Genomic DNA, 18567 nt, shown 5'->3' with positions numbered 1-18567 from the left:
TCTTAACTAATAGCTATATAATATCGGTGTTTAAATACACCATAGATAACTCTTAATAAACTACAAAGTAGTTGTGGTAGGCATCATTTGCTCTTTCTCATATTGTGCTCTGCCTTCACGACGAGTTGCCATGATATTGCACTACTTCGAATAAGTAACTCTTCACTAATAGAGAAGGCTATTGTTACTTATTCTCAGTTGAGTACCACCACCCAGACAGCACTGTTTCACGGCTATTGGCCGATCATCAGTGGGTGGGCAGGTACCCTGGTAATGCAGACATGACGACCCAGTTGTGAAGTTAATCACACAATATGAGAGATGCCAAGAGGTGTAGATGTCAATATTTAAAATAAATAAATGCACAAGGCATAATACTTTAAGAGTTTGGTATCTATATAATATCGGTGTTTAAATACACCATAGATAACTCTTAATAAACTACAAAGTAGTTGTGGTAGGCATCATTTGCTCTTTCTCATATTGTGCTCTGCCTTCACGACGAGTTGCCATGATATTGCACTACTTCGAATAAGTAACTCTTCACTAATAGAGAAGGCTATTGTTACTTATTCTCAGTTGAGTACCACCACCCAGACAGCACTGTTTCACGGCTATTGGCCGATCATCAGTGGGTGGGCAGGTACCCTGGTAATGCAGACATGACGACCCAGTTGTGAAGTTAATCACACAATATGAGAGATGCCAAGAGGTGTAGATGTCAATAGCCTTCTCTATTAGTGAAGAGTTACTTATTCGAAGTAGTGCAATATCATGGCAACTCGTCGTGAAGGCAGAGCACAATATGAGAAAGAGCAAATGATGCCTACCACAACTACTTTGTAGTTTATTAAGAGTTATCTATGGTGTATTTAAACACCGATATTATATAGATACCAAACTCTTAAAGTATTATGCCTTGTGCATTTATTTATTTTAAATATTGACATCTACACCTCTTGGCATCTCTCATATTGTGTGATTAACTTCACAACTGGGTCGTCATGTCTGCATTACCAGGGTACCTGCCCACCCACTGATGATCGGCCAATAGCCGTGAAACAGTGGTCTGGGTGGTGGTACTCAACTGAGAATAAGTAACAATAGCCTTCTCTATTAGTGAAGAGTTACTTATTCGAAGTAGTGCAATATCATGGCAACTCGTCGTGAAGGCAGAGCACAATATGAGAAAGAGCAAATGATGCCTACCACAACTACTTTGTAGTTTATTAAGAGTTATCTATGGTGTATTTAAACACCGATATTATATAGATACCAAACTCTTAAAGTATTATGCCTTGTGCATTTATTTATTTTAAATATTGACATCTACACCTCTTGGCATCTCTCATATTGTGTGATTAACTTCACAACTGGGTCGTCATGTCTGCATTACCAGGGTACCTGCCCACCCACTGATGATCGGCCAATAGCCGTGAAACAGTGCTGTCTGGGTGGTGGTACTCAACTGAGAATAAGTAACAATAGCCTTCTCTATTAGTGAAGAGTTACTTATTCGAAGTAGTGCAATATCATGGCAACTCGTCGTGAAGGCAGAGCACAATATGAGAAAGAGCAAATGATGCCTACCACAACTACTTTGTAGTTTATTAAGAGTTATCTATGGTGTATTTAAACACCGATATTATATAGATACCAAACTCTTAAAGTATTATGCCTTGTGCATTTATTTATTTTAAATATTGACATCTACACCTCTTGGCATCTCTCATATTGTGTGATTAACTTCACAACTGGGTCGTCATGTCTGCATTACCAGGGTACCTGCCCACCCACTGATGATCGGCCAATAGCCGTGAAACAGTGCTGTCTGGGTGGTGGTACTCAACTGAGAATAAGTAACAATAGCCTTCTCTATTAGTGAAGAGTTACTTATTCGAAGTAGTGCAATATCATGGCAACTCGTCGTGAAGGCAGAGCACAATATGAGAAAGAGCAAATGATGCCTACCACAACTACTTTGTAGTTTATTAAGAGTTATCTATGGTGTATTTAAACACCGATATTATATAGATACCAAACTCTTAAAGTATTATGCCTTGTGCATTTATTTATTTTAAATATTGACATCTACACCTCTTGGCATCTCTCATATTGTGTGATTAACTTCACAACTGGGTCGTCATGTCTGCATTACCAGGGTACCTGCCCACCCACTGATGATCGGCCAATAGCCGTGAAACAGTGCTGTCTGGGTGGTGGTACTCAACTGAGAATAAGTAACAATAGCCTTCTCTATTAGTGAAGAGTTACTTATTCGAAGTAGTGCAATATCATGGCAACTCGTCGTGAAGGCAGAGCACAATATGAGAAAGAGCAAATGATGCCTACCACAACTACTTTGTAGTTTATTAAGAGTTATCTATGGTGTATTTAAACACCGATATTATATAGATACCAAACTCTTAAAGTATTATGCCTTGTGCATTTATTTATTTTAAATATTAACTAATAGCATAACCTCTCCCTCGCTTTCCTATCCTGTCTATCATTTCTGTAAATGTTGTACTTCCCAAATGCCAATTCTGCATTCCATATATCTGTGTGACACCACGTCTCTAATATCTCAACAACAATCTTACTCTTAGTTAACCTAACACAGCCCATGTTTTTACTTGTTCCATGACAACTACCCAGCAGTATTTGAAATCCCCAGCAACATGCTTCCCAGTCTGCTGCTCATTCCAATGGAAGCAGTGCAAGAATCACTTTCACCTCTGCCTGCAGCTACTGTTAATCTATTAGTCTGTGAATCCCCCCCCCAAGCTAGCAGTTTTCCAACCCACCTAACACTGCCTCAATATTACCAGCAAACATCCCTGTGCTCTTTCTATTTAAGTGTATACCATCCCTGTAAAAGCAGTCTATCCTTTTAAGAATAAATTTTAAATATTATACCTGTAATATTACCTACGTATTAATTACCTGTAATACCTATAATATAATACCCATAAATACTGTCTAAATATTCAAATATTATACCTATAGATACTGTTTAAATATTATGCCTACAATATTTAAACAATAGTCAATCATGCTGACTTTTCATATATAATTATTTTGCCATAAAATCTCTTAAATATTTGCTTTCTGCTAAGGAGTCATTTTAATTTCATCTAATGATCATATATAGACAATATCTCCCAGAGAGAATTCATAATACAGGTCGACCATCACTAATCCGGCAGCACTGGGACCTGTGTGGTGCCAGATTAGTGAGTTTGCCGGATCACCAGTGGTTATTTTAGCACATACATTTTACCCAACAGCTAACCACCTCCTTCTAATACAGATATATATACAGTTATACCCAGATATTTATTAACAAATAAAGTACAAATAAAATAAAATATAAATACAAAAACCAGTAGCTTTCGGAACACATGTCCCTTTATCAACTGATAAGTCAATATAAAATTTGAATACACTACAAGCAAAGTGTGGCACGTTAATCATGCGTCATTGTTGTAGCACGGACGTGTGCTGCCTTACGCCAGTGATCATCCATCAATAAAACGGTTGTCTCTAGGATGGGATGCAGATGCATGCCTTTCTGGCGATTTAATGCCTTAGGGTTGTTTATTATGTTTAGTGACTCTAGCCATAGGCGGTGGCGAAAGTGTCGCGCGTGGTCCACTATCTCAAAGTCGCGCTTGGGGTCAAGATCGTGGTTGGTAGCCCAAAAATGTTCTGCGAGCACGGACTGGTCAGTTTCGGCAAGCCGGATTGCTCTGTCGTGTTCCATGAGGCGATCCTGGAGACGTCTCGATGTCTCACCTACGTAGCAACTGTTACAGGCCTTACAGGTGATACGGTACACTACATTGCTGCGTAAGACAGGTGTGACAGGGGTCTTCACACTGGAGACAAGTGAACGTAGGTTCCTACCGGGTAATTGTACACATTTGATGTTGTAACTTCTAAGGATCTTCGAGATACGTCCTGACACTCCTGGATAGTACAGAATGTAGGCGGACGATATGCCGACTTGCTTCGGAGGTCTTGGGTTGAATGTAAGTTCTTCTGCCTGTAACAAGCATCTGTTTAGTACATGGGATGGATAACCGCATTTATCCATCCCATGTACTAAACGGTTATCCATCCCATGTACTAAACAGATGCTTGTTACAGGCAGAAGAACTTACATTCAACCCAAGACCTCCGAAGCAAGTCGGCATATCGTCCGCCTACATTCCGTACTATCCAGGAGTGTCAGGACGTATCTCGAAGATCCTTAGAAGTTACAACATCAAATGTGTACAATTACCCGGTAGGAACCTACGTTCACTTGTCTCCAGTGTGAAGACCCCCTGTCACACCTGTCTTACGCAGCAATGTAGTGTACCGTATCACCTGTAAGGCCTGTAACAGTTGCTACGTAGGTGAGACATCGAGACGTCTCCAGGATCGCCTCACGAAACACGACAGAGCAATCCGGCTTGCCGAAACTGACCAGTCCATGCTCGCAGAACATTTTTGGCTACCAACCACGATCTTGACCCCAAGCGCGACTTTGAGATAGTGGACCACGCGCGACACTTTCACCACCGGCTATGGCTAGAGTCACTAAACATAATAAACAACCCTAAGGCATTAAATCCCCAGAAAGGCATGCGTCTGCATCCCATCCTAGAGACAACCGTTTTATTGATGGATGATCACTGGCGTAAGGCAGCACACGTCCGTGCTACAACAATGACGCATGATTAACGTGCCACACTTTGCTTATAGTGTATTCAAATTTTATATTAACTTATCAGTTGATAAAGGGACACGTGTTCCGAAAGCTACTGATTTTTGTACTTATATTTTATTTTATTTGTACTTTATTTGTTAATAAATATCTGGGTATAACTGTATATATCTGTATTTGAAACTATGGACCCCAGTACTCCAGGCCCATTTGTCACCACTCACCACCTCCTTCTACCTTTAACTCGTTGACTGCCAAGCTAGTTTAAGAAAAAAATTCCCCAGGGGCCAAAAAATATTTAGGAAATAATTTGATTAGTAATTCTAAAATAAATATTGTAATGTCAGTGTTGTCGTTTTTTCGCTTAAAATATATATAAAAAAAAGTATTTTTTTATGTCACATATATGTTTTTGTAACTAAAGTATGTTGGTTACTTTATTTCTTGAGAAGCCATGTCGGTCACATATGTGTGACAGTATTATACCTTCATATGTATACCGTACTATTATACCAGTACGGTATACATATGAAGGTCGTTTGTGGTTAGTTTATTGCACGTGTGGCGAGTGCTGCAATAAAATTAATTACGATAAAATAACTTCTCAAATGTCGCAATAAGTTTGTCAGTATTGTTAGAGATTTTGTGAAAACAAGTTCATTAGCGCGCTGTATTATCCATCATATTGTGTTGTGTTTTTCCACAAGTTTGTTGTAAAAAAAAAAAAAAAAATCTAAAAAGGAATGGCTAAAAGAAAATTACTAAGATAAGAGGAACTTAGAGAAATTGCTGGAATTTATAATTAAGCAGAGTTAAACTTCTCACAGACACACCGCTATCAAGTTTTTTCAGAAGTTCAACTTTATCTGTTATGGACAATGTGCGGTGTTTGCGCTTTACACCACGAGAAGCACTTCCTTTATGCATTGGAACTATGGCTGGGGCTAAATGTGAGCAGGTTATAATAATAAATGCAGAAAAACAAGTGGGAATGGTTTGCCAGTGTTTACGAGTTCATGCCAACAGCTGATGCTGCAACCAACACCACCAAAACAGTAGCGGCAGGTCAGTGTGCCGACCCGGGAAATTTGAAATTACTTTGCGGAAATTATGTCCGAATTAGCAGCGTGTCCGAACTGTAATAATAAAAAAGCATGAAAGAAAGTAATTAATAAGGCATTTCAATTACTGAATAAAATGTACAAAATAAAATTGAACAATACCTGAAGAACAGTCACTTATTTTGCCTTCTCCTTTACTACCCAGTAACAATGAAACGTCTAAACTGATTTTATTTTTTGTCAATAAAGATTCACACATAATTTCATCTGATTGTCTTCTTATACCTGGGAGCGGAAATATGTCTTTTAATTCCTGTGAAAGTTGTCCCTTTGATATAGGATACTGTATTTTTAATGTGCTATTAAGATCAGTACAATTATAATTTTCTTGTTTAACATCTTTCAAAGACTCCAAAGATGATGACTCTGAATTCTCCAGTTTAGTTCGAAGGTGTAGTTCAGTATCTACCTTCTTATCCGATGAACTGCTAGATATAATTAAATTAACTCTCTTATCACAGTGTGACAGTGAATCAGTGTAATTATAATTTTCTTCTGTAACATCTTTCAAAGATTCCAAAGATAAGGACCCCGAGTTCTGCAGTCTAGTTTGTGGGTGTAATTCAGCAACAGCCTTCTTATCACATGACTTACCAGATGTGATTAAATTAACTTCCTTATCACAGTGTGACAGTGAATTTTCTAAGATAATGTTGTCTCTTTCAACTAAGCCAAGTTCAATTTCGTGACAACCAGACTCTGCATTAAATGTGCTAGGATTTTTAACAACGGATTGCTTAATTTCATCTTGAGAAGAGTCCACAGTTACTGTTTCAACTTTCAATGGATGTTTCTCATTTGACATAAAATGAATTTCAGCTGAAGTTTCACTAGCTAATGGCTGCTCCTTCACCATACATATTTTACGAAGTTGGATATTTGAACTCATACGGGAGTCATTTTCATGATTTGCTGCACAGTTTTCAAACTTCTTCATCAATACATACTGAGCACAGTCCTCAGATATAATTTTTCTTATTTCAACATCATAGCCAGTTTTTGTTTCTTCTTCTTCATAATATGAATATATATCAGATGATAAATATCTATTCATTTCCTTTTTAACTTCTTCAATCTTTTTTTGTACATGTCTTCTCTTCAAAAGATTGTTAACTTGAAAATGTGAAAAGATATGAGATTCCTATCCAGAGAGAGAAAAATATTTAATAAGAGATTAAATATTATATTTCAACAAATCACTTCAGAGCAAAAAAAATATATTTTAAGCAAAATCAAGATCAATGAAAATAAGTATATTGCACAATAATATACAGTCAGACCTCTCTTTAACGAACTTCCATATAGTGAATTTTTTTGATTTCCCCTTGAAAATAGTTACATTGAAAATAGTTTCTGTATAATGGAGAAAATTTCCATATAACAAACTGATTTCGAGAGACCTTGGTACGCATTAGTCACATCTCTGGCCTTTAAGCAATAGAGCTGATGCTGTAGAGAGCACAAATTAAGAGCTAAAATGATTAAGAATAATCCCGTGACCTTTTAAGAGTTAAAGGGTGCAAGAATATTTGCTGATGCTATCGAGGCAGTGTTAGGTGGGTCGGAAAACTGCTAGCTTGGGGGGAGACAAAGACCAATAGATTGACATTAGCCACTGGCAGAGGTGAAAGAGATTCTTGCACTGCTTCTATTAGAATGAGCAGAAGCCTGAAAAACAAGATGTATGATATTTCAGAGACTGCTGGGAGCCATTGCGGTACAAGTAAACACATGGCTTGTGTTATGGTAGCTAAGAATAGAAACAGGTGCAGGTATACTTGCGTGTACACCAATGCTAGGAGATTAGTAAATAAATTTGATGAATTTGAGGTATTGCTCAAAACATCAAAGGCAGATATTGTTGGGATATCAGAGACGTGGTGTCACACAGATATAACGGATGCAGAACTGGAATTTGGGGAGTACAACGTCTACAGAAAGAACAGACAGGATAGGAAGGGGGGAGGGGTTATGCTATTAGTTAAGAAACACATAAAAACCAAGGAAGTGAAGCCAGTCGACATCGCTGGACAGTGCAGTATTGAGTCAGTTTGGTGTGACATAAGCATTGGGAGATCAAAATTGAGAGTAGGAGTGTGCTATAGGCCTAATGACTCTGATGAGTATAATAAGAAACTGTACAGGGAAATAGAGTGGGCCAGTAAATCAGAGAGTCTTATAATGGCAGATTTTAATTTCCCAGATATTGACTGGAATTTGGGGGCTAGTCACTCACACACTAGCAGGGCTTTTGTGGATTTATTGGATGATTGTTTTCTACATCAGCATGTTCGGGAGGCAACTAGAGGGAGGAATACTCTTGATTTGATTATCAGCAGTGATTCTTCATGCATTAAGAATCTGCAGATAAATGAACCACTAGGTGGCAGTGATCACAGTGTGCTGAAGTGGGATTTACTCAAAGAGGTAACTACCATTAGGGGTAAAGGGAAGGGTTATTGCTTCCGTAAAGGCGACTACGATGGACTGAGACAGTATTTAAATTCTATACAGTGGGACCAACTGATGATGTTACCAACAGCAAATTCAAAATGGGAAGCATTCAAAGAACTTATCTTGGAAGCTACTAGGCTTTACATACCAACTAAGAAATATTGTTCAAGGTTTAGGCCAAAATGGATGTCAGATGAACTAATGTGGCATATGGCAGAGAAGAAAAATGCATGGGATACTTACAAATTAACACATGACACAGAAGCCTATGATAGATACAAGTTGATATGCAACCAAGTTACAAAGGAGGTTAGGCAGGCGAAGGCAGATTACGAGAAATCCTTGGCAAGGGATGCAAAGAAAAACAGCAAAGAGTTCTTTACTTATGTAAACTCTAGAAGGAAGAGGATGAATCAGATTGGTCCACTTGATATTGATGGGTCAACTGTTGATGATCCTGCTCAGGCAGCTAACAAACTAAATGAATATTTTGCATCGACATTCACACATAAGGAGTTATTCAGCGAGGGGAATGCCAGAGGTGTATTCAACTCTAGCAGTAAGCTACAGAATCTTGAAATAACTGGGAGTAAAGTGGAGGAGAAACTGTTGAAGATAAACACAAGAAAGGCACCCGGGGTGGATGGGATCTATCCAGTTATATTAAAGGAGGCAGCAAAGGAAGTAAGCAAACCCTTAGCCATAATTATGAGAGCTTCCTTGGACTCAGGGGAGGTACCCATAGACTGGAAATGTGCAAATGTGACCCCAATTCACAAAGGAGGATCAAAGGCTGACACAAGTAATTATAGACCTGTGAGCTTAACAAGTAATTATAGACCTGTGAGCTTAACTTCTCTTCCAGGAAAATTAATGGAGGCACTGGTTAAGGAAGCACTGCAGGATCATTTAGACAAGACTTCAGTTATAGCTCGGACACAGCATGGTTTTGTTAAGGGGAAGTCTTGCCTGACCAATTTGACTGGATACTATGATGAGTCACAAAAGAACTGGATGCAGGGAATAGCTTTGATATTATATACTTGGATCTTCTTAGAAAGGCTTTGGTACTGTTGCACATGGAAGACTGCTACACAAATTGGAGCAGTGTGACATTGGAGGCAAATTGCTGCTAAGGATAAAGGGGTGGTTGAGGGGGAGAAGACAGAGTGGTAATCAATGGACACTGCTCATTGTGGACTAATGTTATTAGTGGAGTCCCTCAGGGCTCAGTGTTGGGTCCATTATTGTTTTCTGTATTTATAAATGATATTGATTATGCTATATCAAGCTTAATGACCAAGTTTGCAGACGATACAAAGGTTGGCAGGGTTGTCAAGGACACTACTGACACTATGCTGCTGCAACAGGATCTGGAAAGGTTGAGCAGATGGGCTGAGAGGTGGCAAATGAAGTTTAACATTGACAAATGTAAAGTACTACACATGGGGAAACAGCAACCCCAGAGCAACGTATCAACTCTGTGGTACTACACTGACAGTGGTAGAGAATGAAAGGGATTTGGGGGTGGTTGTGCAGGCAGATATGAAGTTCTCTGAGCAGTGCAGACGGGCTGCAAGAGTAGCTCATGGAGTATTGTCAACGATATACAAGAATTTTTCCAGCAGGGATAAGAAGGTGATTATTCCCTTGTATAAGGCAATGGTCAGGCCACACCTAGAGTACTGTATACAGGTCTGGAGGCCTCATTTCAAGAAGGATGTAGAGCTGCTGGAACGAGTACAGAGAAGGGCAACAAGATTAGTGAATGGAACAAAGGGGTGCTCTTACGAAGAAAGGCTTAAGTTTTGCAAATTACAGTGTCTGGAGACTAGGCACCAGCGAGGTGATCTGATAGAGGTGTATAAAGCCTTGAATGGTTTGAGCATGCTCAATGCTGATGGGATTCTTCCTCTAGCTCAGAATAATCACCTGAGAGGGCATAAATTCAAATTGAGGAAAGACAGATGTAGGATAGACGTGCAGAAATTTGCCTTTAGCCAGCGGGTGGTTGGTTGGTGGAACAGACTTCCATCCCTTGTAGTGGAGGTTGATAGCCTAAATAAGTTTAAGGCTCAGCTGGACAGGTATTTTGAACGAACAAAGGGGTGAAGTGGATGTGGGTTTTTTTTTTTTTTTTTGGCTGATGCTGCATAAGCTTGCTTTCTTGCATCAAATGCCTCTACTAATGCTAATGCTAAAAATAATGCTAATTCTTAAGAGCACAAATTAAGAGCTGAAATATTCCACAATCTAGTGGTGCCTGTAAAACCTATACAAACGCCTCTACTGTACCAAGAAGTTGTGCTGGTCAACTGTTATCTATGTTTCCACAGGCATTGGCAAAGATTAAGGCATATTTTCGATGTGGGCATTGGCAAAGATTAAGGCATCTTTCCGACCCAGTGGCTCTGGTCAACCTGTTTTCTACTGTAAGCACCCTATTAGAGGATTAGGAGAGAGTGATTTTCCTTTATCCCAGAAATTCATCTGTTGTTTCACAGAAATGAGTAATCTACATTTTCACCTGTCTGTTTATATGGCAGGTAAAAGCTAAATCAGTTTTGTTTTAGCTGCTGTGCAAGTAACCTTAAAACTGTAAAAGGAAATACTTAAGTGCCATGGAAAATGTGGAAGTGCATAATAGTGTAGATCAGGGAGTTAAAAAAAAAAAAAAGAAATTGCTTTAAAATTAGGTATCCCTGCTAGTAGTGTGTCACCATTTTGAAAAACTGTTTTGATTCTCAAACTGTTTGAGGAAACAGGACCCAGTCGGATGCATGCAAAATTATGCTTGTATAAAGCTGTTTTTAAGAAGTGAAGTTGATTTGAGTCCAAAACATGCTGATATTAAGGCCATTAATAAAAGAAAAGGCTATGGTGTATGCATAAAACATTCCAAGCCAGTTCTGGTTGGCTGGAAAAATTTAAAAAGCACTTTCTCGAAAAAGTTATTTCTGGTGAAAGTGGGGTTGTATCCATTGGAAATTGGAAGATTGTACCCATTGGAAGAGGATTGTACCTATTCCACAGAAAGCGTTTTGAAAAAAAAAAAAATAGGGAGCCCAAATACATTCAGCGTTGATGAAACAGGTCTATTTTTTTAAATGTTTGCCGAACAAGACACTGACTTTCAAAAGTTTAGATGATAAAAAACAGTAAGGAGAGAATTAGTCTTGTTTGGCACAAGACTAATTCTTTCCTTACTGTCTTATTTAGTTAGTCTTGTTAGAATTAGTCTTGTTTGGCTGGTAATGAAAAACTGAAACTTTAGGTAATAGGGAAAAAATGTAAACAACCCAATTTTTCAAAGGAATAAAGTCGTTAGAGTTGGACTACAACTACAACAAAATATCTTGGATGAAAAGCAAAATTTTTGAATAGTGTATTTTAAATTTCGATAGAAAGATGACGAAATAAAACAGAAAAATCACATTGATTGTCCACAACTGCCTTGTTCACCTTCACTTGGTAATTTCAAAACTTACAAGTGTGAAGCTGTTTTCTTCCCTTTGAATACTTCATCTAAACCCCAGGGGCTCACATCTGGTATGGGCTTGGCACACCCAGGTCCTGAGCTGGATATCATCATTCTTCTTTCTTGGTGATTCCCTTCTATTTTTGTCTCTCTCTCTCTCTCTCTCTCTCTCTCTCTCAGGGTAACTCAGGAATTTTTTTTTTTTGGCTGGTGTAGCATAAGCCTCAAGCTTCCTTGCAACCATATAGCTAATAATAATAATAAAAAATTGCAGTCAATGGACCAAGGCATTATCAAGAATTTGAAACAAAATATCTTGGATGAAAAGCGAAATTTTTGAAGTTTCCAGCGAAATTTCCAGTGTAGATTTGCAGATGGCAAATGTGTGCAGCCAAGCTGTGATGGAAACAACGATTAAGAATTGTTTTGTAAAAGCAGGTTTTGCTAAAATGCCAATTAAAGCTATGAGAGAGTTGAACTACTACAAGATATTGAGCAATCTTGGGAAGAACTCCAAGTGAGAGGTTTAATCAGTGGAGAAACTGTTCTTGACGAATTTTTGGAATTGATAACAATGTCATAGTAGCTGAATATCAGAGTGGTTCCGACATTTTGGAGAGTATTCAAAAAACTAGTGACAATATTGACAATGAGTTGGATGAAAATAAGAGCAATGAAGGCAATGAGCGCAATATTAAACCTTCCAAACATAAAATGTTGGCAGCATTTGCAACTTTGCATCGAAGCCTTCAGTGTGAAGAAAATATATTTGAGTGTTTAAATAAATGCAAACATCTTTATGAAGGATGTACAGTAAAATCCAGTGTACAACAAAAAATAACCAAATATTTTATGAAATAATTCTTCAAAAAAATTATTCTTAAAATAATTTTTTGTGTAATAATATATTTTGCGCATCGTGTAAGTCGTCATTTCTTAATATGTATGTATTAATAAATTAATTATTTTAAAATGTTAGAAAATTTATTCATTCCCACTTATTTCTGATTTATTTCCCATCTTTTACCATATTTCTGAATGTTGAAAAGATCATATTTCTTTATAACGAAATTTCTGTTTAACAAATTTTTTCAAACGAATGATCAATTTCATTATATAGAGGTCCGACTATAATTCTTTTCACTCAACACTATCTTTACTAAAATTAACATTACCCTAGCATATCTTGTTACAAAAAATGTCACCATAGTTATTTATGTTAAGAAAATGACTATAGGAAAGAAAAGCTTATGCATCAATATTAAAAAAATACAGCTAATTTCAAATCATGTATCATTTCTTTATAAAAAAAAAAAAAAAAAAAAAAAGTTCTTGTTTATACTCCAGCATGACCACCAGGTCAATAGAGTTCACAATAAATCAATACAAATGTTAATCATATTTACAGTCACAGGCTCTAATCACTCCTTGGTTAAAAGCAAGCTGTTATATCGAGTCTAATATTTTTTCTTAGTATATTAATGTAGTAAATGATCAAAAAATTATTTTGGTGTTATATATGTGGAATAGTATCTTTTGTGTAGTATCATTCCACATTAAATAGTCCTTTATGCATAAAAATGTAAAAATATACTGTTCCACATAAAAGACTACTGTAATAACTGGAGCAGTGTGGCATTAGTAAGTTACTGCTATGGATAAAGGGATGGTTGAGTGGGGCAAGACAGTGGTTATCAATGGACACTGCTCTTCTTGGACCAACATTAGAGTTTCCTTGGGGTTCATTGCTAGGTGCATTGTTGTTTTCAATATTTAATAATAATAAATATTGAAAACAACAGTATTTATTAAAATATTGATGGAGCATTATCAGGCTTAATATTTAAGTTTTTAGACGACACAAAGGTTGGCATGCGGTTAATGACAGTACAGCAGGCACCCGTTATAACGCGGTTCGCTTTACGCTGATTCGCTATAACGCTGTTCTTATATTATAACCCGTATCTGACTATAACGCTGTCACAGATCACTATAACGCTCTTTTACAGATTACATTTTTGACATATTAACGAAATCGTTTCATTTGATGGAGTCGATAGCTTGAAAATGAATAGCAAAACAGTATTAAAACGTTTCCCACGCCGACTTGAGAAATTTTCCCACGCTCAGTAAAATTTTCTTGCACGCTAATTTAGTGTCAGTACAGTGACTTGTAACGTAGTTCCGCGATCAACATTTTAAAAAATGATCAAGTATATTGCTTGTAATATTTGCGTTATATGCATTTATCCGAAGTCTAGTCATCACTCAGTAGAGTATTAGACATCGTGCGTAACAGAAAGTTTACTTGAACATTGTATCGTAATTAATTCAACCAACGCAGTTACATTTGCGAAGAGCTAATAATGACTGATAGGAATGAAAAAGCAACAACGTCTGGGCACAGTACGAAGACTATAAATGTAAGGAAAAGACTGAATTTGAAAAGTAAATTATACGTTTTGAAGCGAATCGATTCCGGTCAACGACAAACGGATGTGTGCCATAATTTAGGACTTGCAACTTTAACTGTAAGAACAATTATAAAAAAATAAAGAATTAATTTTTGCAGCGGGAAAGATAGCTGTTCCACTGCAAGCAACTAGGACTAGGCCGGCTATTAGGATTGAAATGGAAAGGCTTTAATTTTATTGAAGATAATATTCCAATGCAGAATTCAGTTAAGTTAAATATTAAAAAGAGAGAGAAAGAGATTAGCCAATATGATGATCTGAAGAAAACTCGCCTATAAAAAAAAAAAAAAAAAAAATGTGGAACCATTTAAAACTGGTAAGGGCTGGTTGAATAGATTTAAAATCCAGGGAGAAGCCGCAAGTGCAGATCAAGGAGCCGAAACTTTCAAAAAAGAACTTTTGTTAAAATTATTGAAGAGGGGTATTATGTGTTATACTTCTCAATAAGTTTTTAACATAGATGAAGCAGGACTTTTGTGGAAACGAATGCCTAAAAGAAGTTTCATATTGAAAGAAGAAAAAACATGCCAGGTTTCAAAGCGGTGAAGGATCGGTTGACTTTATTGTTGGTTTTAACGCTGCGGGGGATTAAAATTAATACCCCTTTTAGTTTATTTGGAAGAGGGCCAAAGTTCAACTCAAAATCCACACATTTTTCATGATTAAATTCATCAATGAAATTAAATTCATTATTTTAATTGGAATTTTAAATTTACTTTTGATACGCAAGTAGTTACCACATAATTATACATATGCAATGCAGAATATTTTATATGTGCAAATATTTGAATATTAAATATTTTGACCAACATTTGTGCATCTTTTCATTACTGTTTATTATTCATTAGGAAATATCCTATGGCACTGACCGCAGCTCATAAATACATATGTTACCTTATGGGAAAGCGGCGCTCGCTTAGCGCGGATTCACTTAGCGCTCTGTTTTTCCAGAACGAATGATCAGCGTTAAGCGGGGGGGGCACCTGTAATCAGGATATGCTACTGCAACACGATCTAGAAAATATTAGGTAGATGGGCTGAGAAATAGCAATTGATGTTTAACATCAACATTATGCATGGTATTGCAGATGGGTAGTAGTAGTTGCTGAAAAACATATTAGTTAGGTGGTAATGCAATGGAAGTAGTAGAGAACAAAAAAAAAAAAAAAAAAAAGACCTGGAGTAAATGTGCAATAAGACATGAAATTTTCTGAACAGTGCAGATAGGCTACTATGACAGCTCATGCAGTTTTGATAACAATATTTGACAATGACAATTATTTAGTATCAATGATATAACATGAATTTTCTTTTTTAAGAAGAAATGAATTTTTTGTTTGACAAGATTATCTTGTGGTAATGGCTATCTTGTAATGGTTGATATATCTTGAATACTGCATACAGGTCTAAAAGCCTCCTTTTAGGAAGGATGTGGATCTATTAAAAGGTATGCAAGACAAGGGCAATGTGATTAGTAAGGGAAACAAAAGGGTACTCTTACTAGGAAAAGTTTTGGTTCTGCAAACTGGAGTGTCTGGAGATTATGGCCATGCTAAGAAATCTGATTGAGGTGTTTAAGACTTTGATGGATCAAGTAAGCTAAATGCTGATGGCATCCTTCCTCTTGCTCAGCCAACACACAGGAGGGGGGGGGCATAATTTAATTTGAGGAAGAATGGTTGCAGGATAGATGTGAGGAATTCTTTCAGCCAGTAGGTACTGCTGAATAAACTTCCATATGTTACACATAAAAGATTGCTGAAAAGAAGTGTTGAAGAAATATAGTTTTAAGAAATTTAAGGAATAACTAGACAAATTATTAGAAGGGTTAGAAATGTGATGTGGTAAGTGTTTTTTTTTTTTTTATTTTTGGTTGATGCTGTATAAGTGTGCCTTCTTGCATCATTTGTCATTGCTAAATCCTAATTCATAATTTAGATATGTCCCTTTGTATCTTCTGATTGAGAAACACTAAAGACATTCCCAGTATTTAGTTAACTTCTTTATTCTGCCTTAAATATAATGATCATTCAAATTACACAGACAATTTTTGGAATAAACAGTTAAAATTTGCATGGAATGAATGGAAGCATCTGTAGAACAGATAACATACTCTTTAAAGTCAGTGTCTGTCAGATACTCAAGGAAAGGTGGGGGTTGTGGCTGTAGTATGCTGTGAATACGCATATATTCAAGTGAGTTCCGCAAATGACGATGCAATTATTAAGCATAGAGATTGAACAATCATTGAAAATTTATTGCTACAAGGTAGCCGTGAATGGGGCAGACCATTAGAAGACCATATTCTTCTAATAGTGTAAACAGTTCATACATAAAAGCAAAGCTGCCATTTTTTCAAGCTGGCATGGCATTTTTCCAAGGTAATGCAGTAACTCATAGCCCTTGACAACAAGAAGTTGTTTTTAATGCCCTGAAATAAGGTTAAGAAAATACATTCTCTTGGTGAAACTAAGTGTGTTATTCATCACACGTTGCCATTACAATATAAATAAAGGCACCTGATTTAATGCAACTGATTTGTGACAGACGGGGTGTTATCAAATTGTACTGACTATTCATATGAATATCCTTTGAAGTAGTCTCCTTGATAGAAGACCCATTTATAATATTTCTGCAACTTCTGTAAATATTCCCAATAGGTTTCTTTCAGAATTACTAATAGCATAAGTAGTGGCATATGATGCAGAAAAGCTAAGTTATAAAGCATCAGGAAAAAAAAAATCCCACATCACCGTCCCATCCCATCCAATAATTTTTCCAAGTTCTTCCTTGAATTTATTCAAACTACCCACTTCCACAACAACAGAGGGAAGTCTCAAACAATCAACCACTTGCTGGATGAAGGCAAACCTCTGCACACCTATATTGCAACCATCCTTCAGCTTCCGCCTGTGTGCGGTCTCGGCAATAGGGAGAATCGCATCAGCATTAAGCTTGTTCAATCTACTCAAAGCCTCAAACACCTAAATCAGATCACATTATAGGGGCCTATTCTCCAGACAGTGCAATTTGCAAAAATGAAACCTTTTTTGGTAAGACTGAACTTTCATCCCTTTCACCAATCTTCTTGTCCTTCTCTACACTTGTTCCAGCAGATCTATATCCTTCCTAAAATAAGGCCTCCAGGTCCTGTATGCAGTACTCAAGATGAGGCTTAACATTGGGATAATCAACTTATTCCTGCTAGCAAATTCCTGTATAAAAATAAAGTGCAGCCATTATCAACCCATTGCAGGATGGAAGCCTCCTCAACAATTCATTCTGAGGGAAATGAACCATAATCTGCCACGCTGGTCCAGTGCGGGCTGGCAGATCGACCGTATTCAGCAGTCAGGGGCTTGAACCCCAGTCTACTCAAAGAGCATGTGCTACTGCACTCCCACTCCTGACCACTCGGCTACACCCCATGAGTGTTCCTGGAAACCTGTCTGCATTGTTCAGAGAACTTCATAATTATCCCTAGGTTTTTTGCATTTTCCACTACCCTGAGTGAAATACCACCAGCTAGTATGTTTGGCTTTACTGCTACCTATACGCAGTACTTTGCACTTGTTATCATTAAACTCCAACTGTAATTTCTCAGCCCATCTACCAAATATTTCTAGACCTCCTTGCAGTAGCATACCTTGATTAGAGTCATTAACCATCCAGCCCAACTTTTTATCGTTAGCAAAACTTACACATAAAGCCTGATATACCTTCATCAATATATATAGAAAGCAACAATGGGTCCAGCAATGAATCCCTGAGGAATTCACTAATATTATTAGTGAATTCCTCAGGGATTCACAACTCTCTTTGTGGACTAATAATATTAGTCCACAAAGAGAGTTGTCCACTGATAACCGCTGTCACCTTCCACTCAGCCATCCCTTTATCCATAGCAGTAACTTGCCCTTAATGCTGCACTGCCCCAATCTGTACAGCAGGACCTGGTCTTGGCACATTATAGTCAAAGCTGCTAATGCGCCAATAAAATCTAAATCAATCAATCAATCAACTGTACAGCAGTCTTTTATGTGCAAAGTATCAAAAGCTTTCCTGAAATCCAAGACCATGACATCAAAATAATTTTTTGCATCCAGTTCCTTTGTTACTGCATCACAGTATCCAACCAGATAGGTCAAACAAGATTGCCCTTTAACAAATCCATTCTACGACTGCAGTATAATTACCTTCTTGTCTAGATGGTCTTGTATTACTTGTTTAACAAATGACTCCATTATATTACCTGGGACATAAGTGAGCTAACAGGTCTGTAATTACTCATGTCACCTTTTGATTCCCCTTCATGAACTGGGGAAG

The 18567-nt window shown here is 37.3% G+C and overlaps 1 protein-coding gene across 1 annotated transcript in view; it reads right to left on the bottom strand.

Annotated features, from left to right (window-relative positions):
* mus201 (rad2 superfamily protein mus201) overlaps positions 1 to 18567 on the bottom strand; it is a 289622-nt gene that overhangs the window by 149540 nt on the left and 121515 nt on the right. Inside the window, exon 5 of the mRNA XM_090384178.1 lies at positions 5938 to 6976. Coding sequence (XP_090240304.1) covers positions 5938 to 6976 — 1039 coding nt within the window. The remainder of the gene's footprint in view (positions 1 to 5937; positions 6977 to 18567) is intronic.

The sequence above is a fragment of the Mastigoproctus giganteus genome, chromosome 1 (assembly GCF_048544385.1).
Source record: "Mastigoproctus giganteus isolate SK-2022 chromosome 1, ASM4854438v1, whole genome shotgun sequence".
NCBI lineage: Eukaryota > Metazoa > Arthropoda > Arachnida > Uropygi > Thelyphonidae > Mastigoproctus > Mastigoproctus giganteus.
The sequence above is the reverse complement of the archived record's forward strand: the minus strand, read 5'-3'. Positions and strand labels throughout refer to the sequence as shown.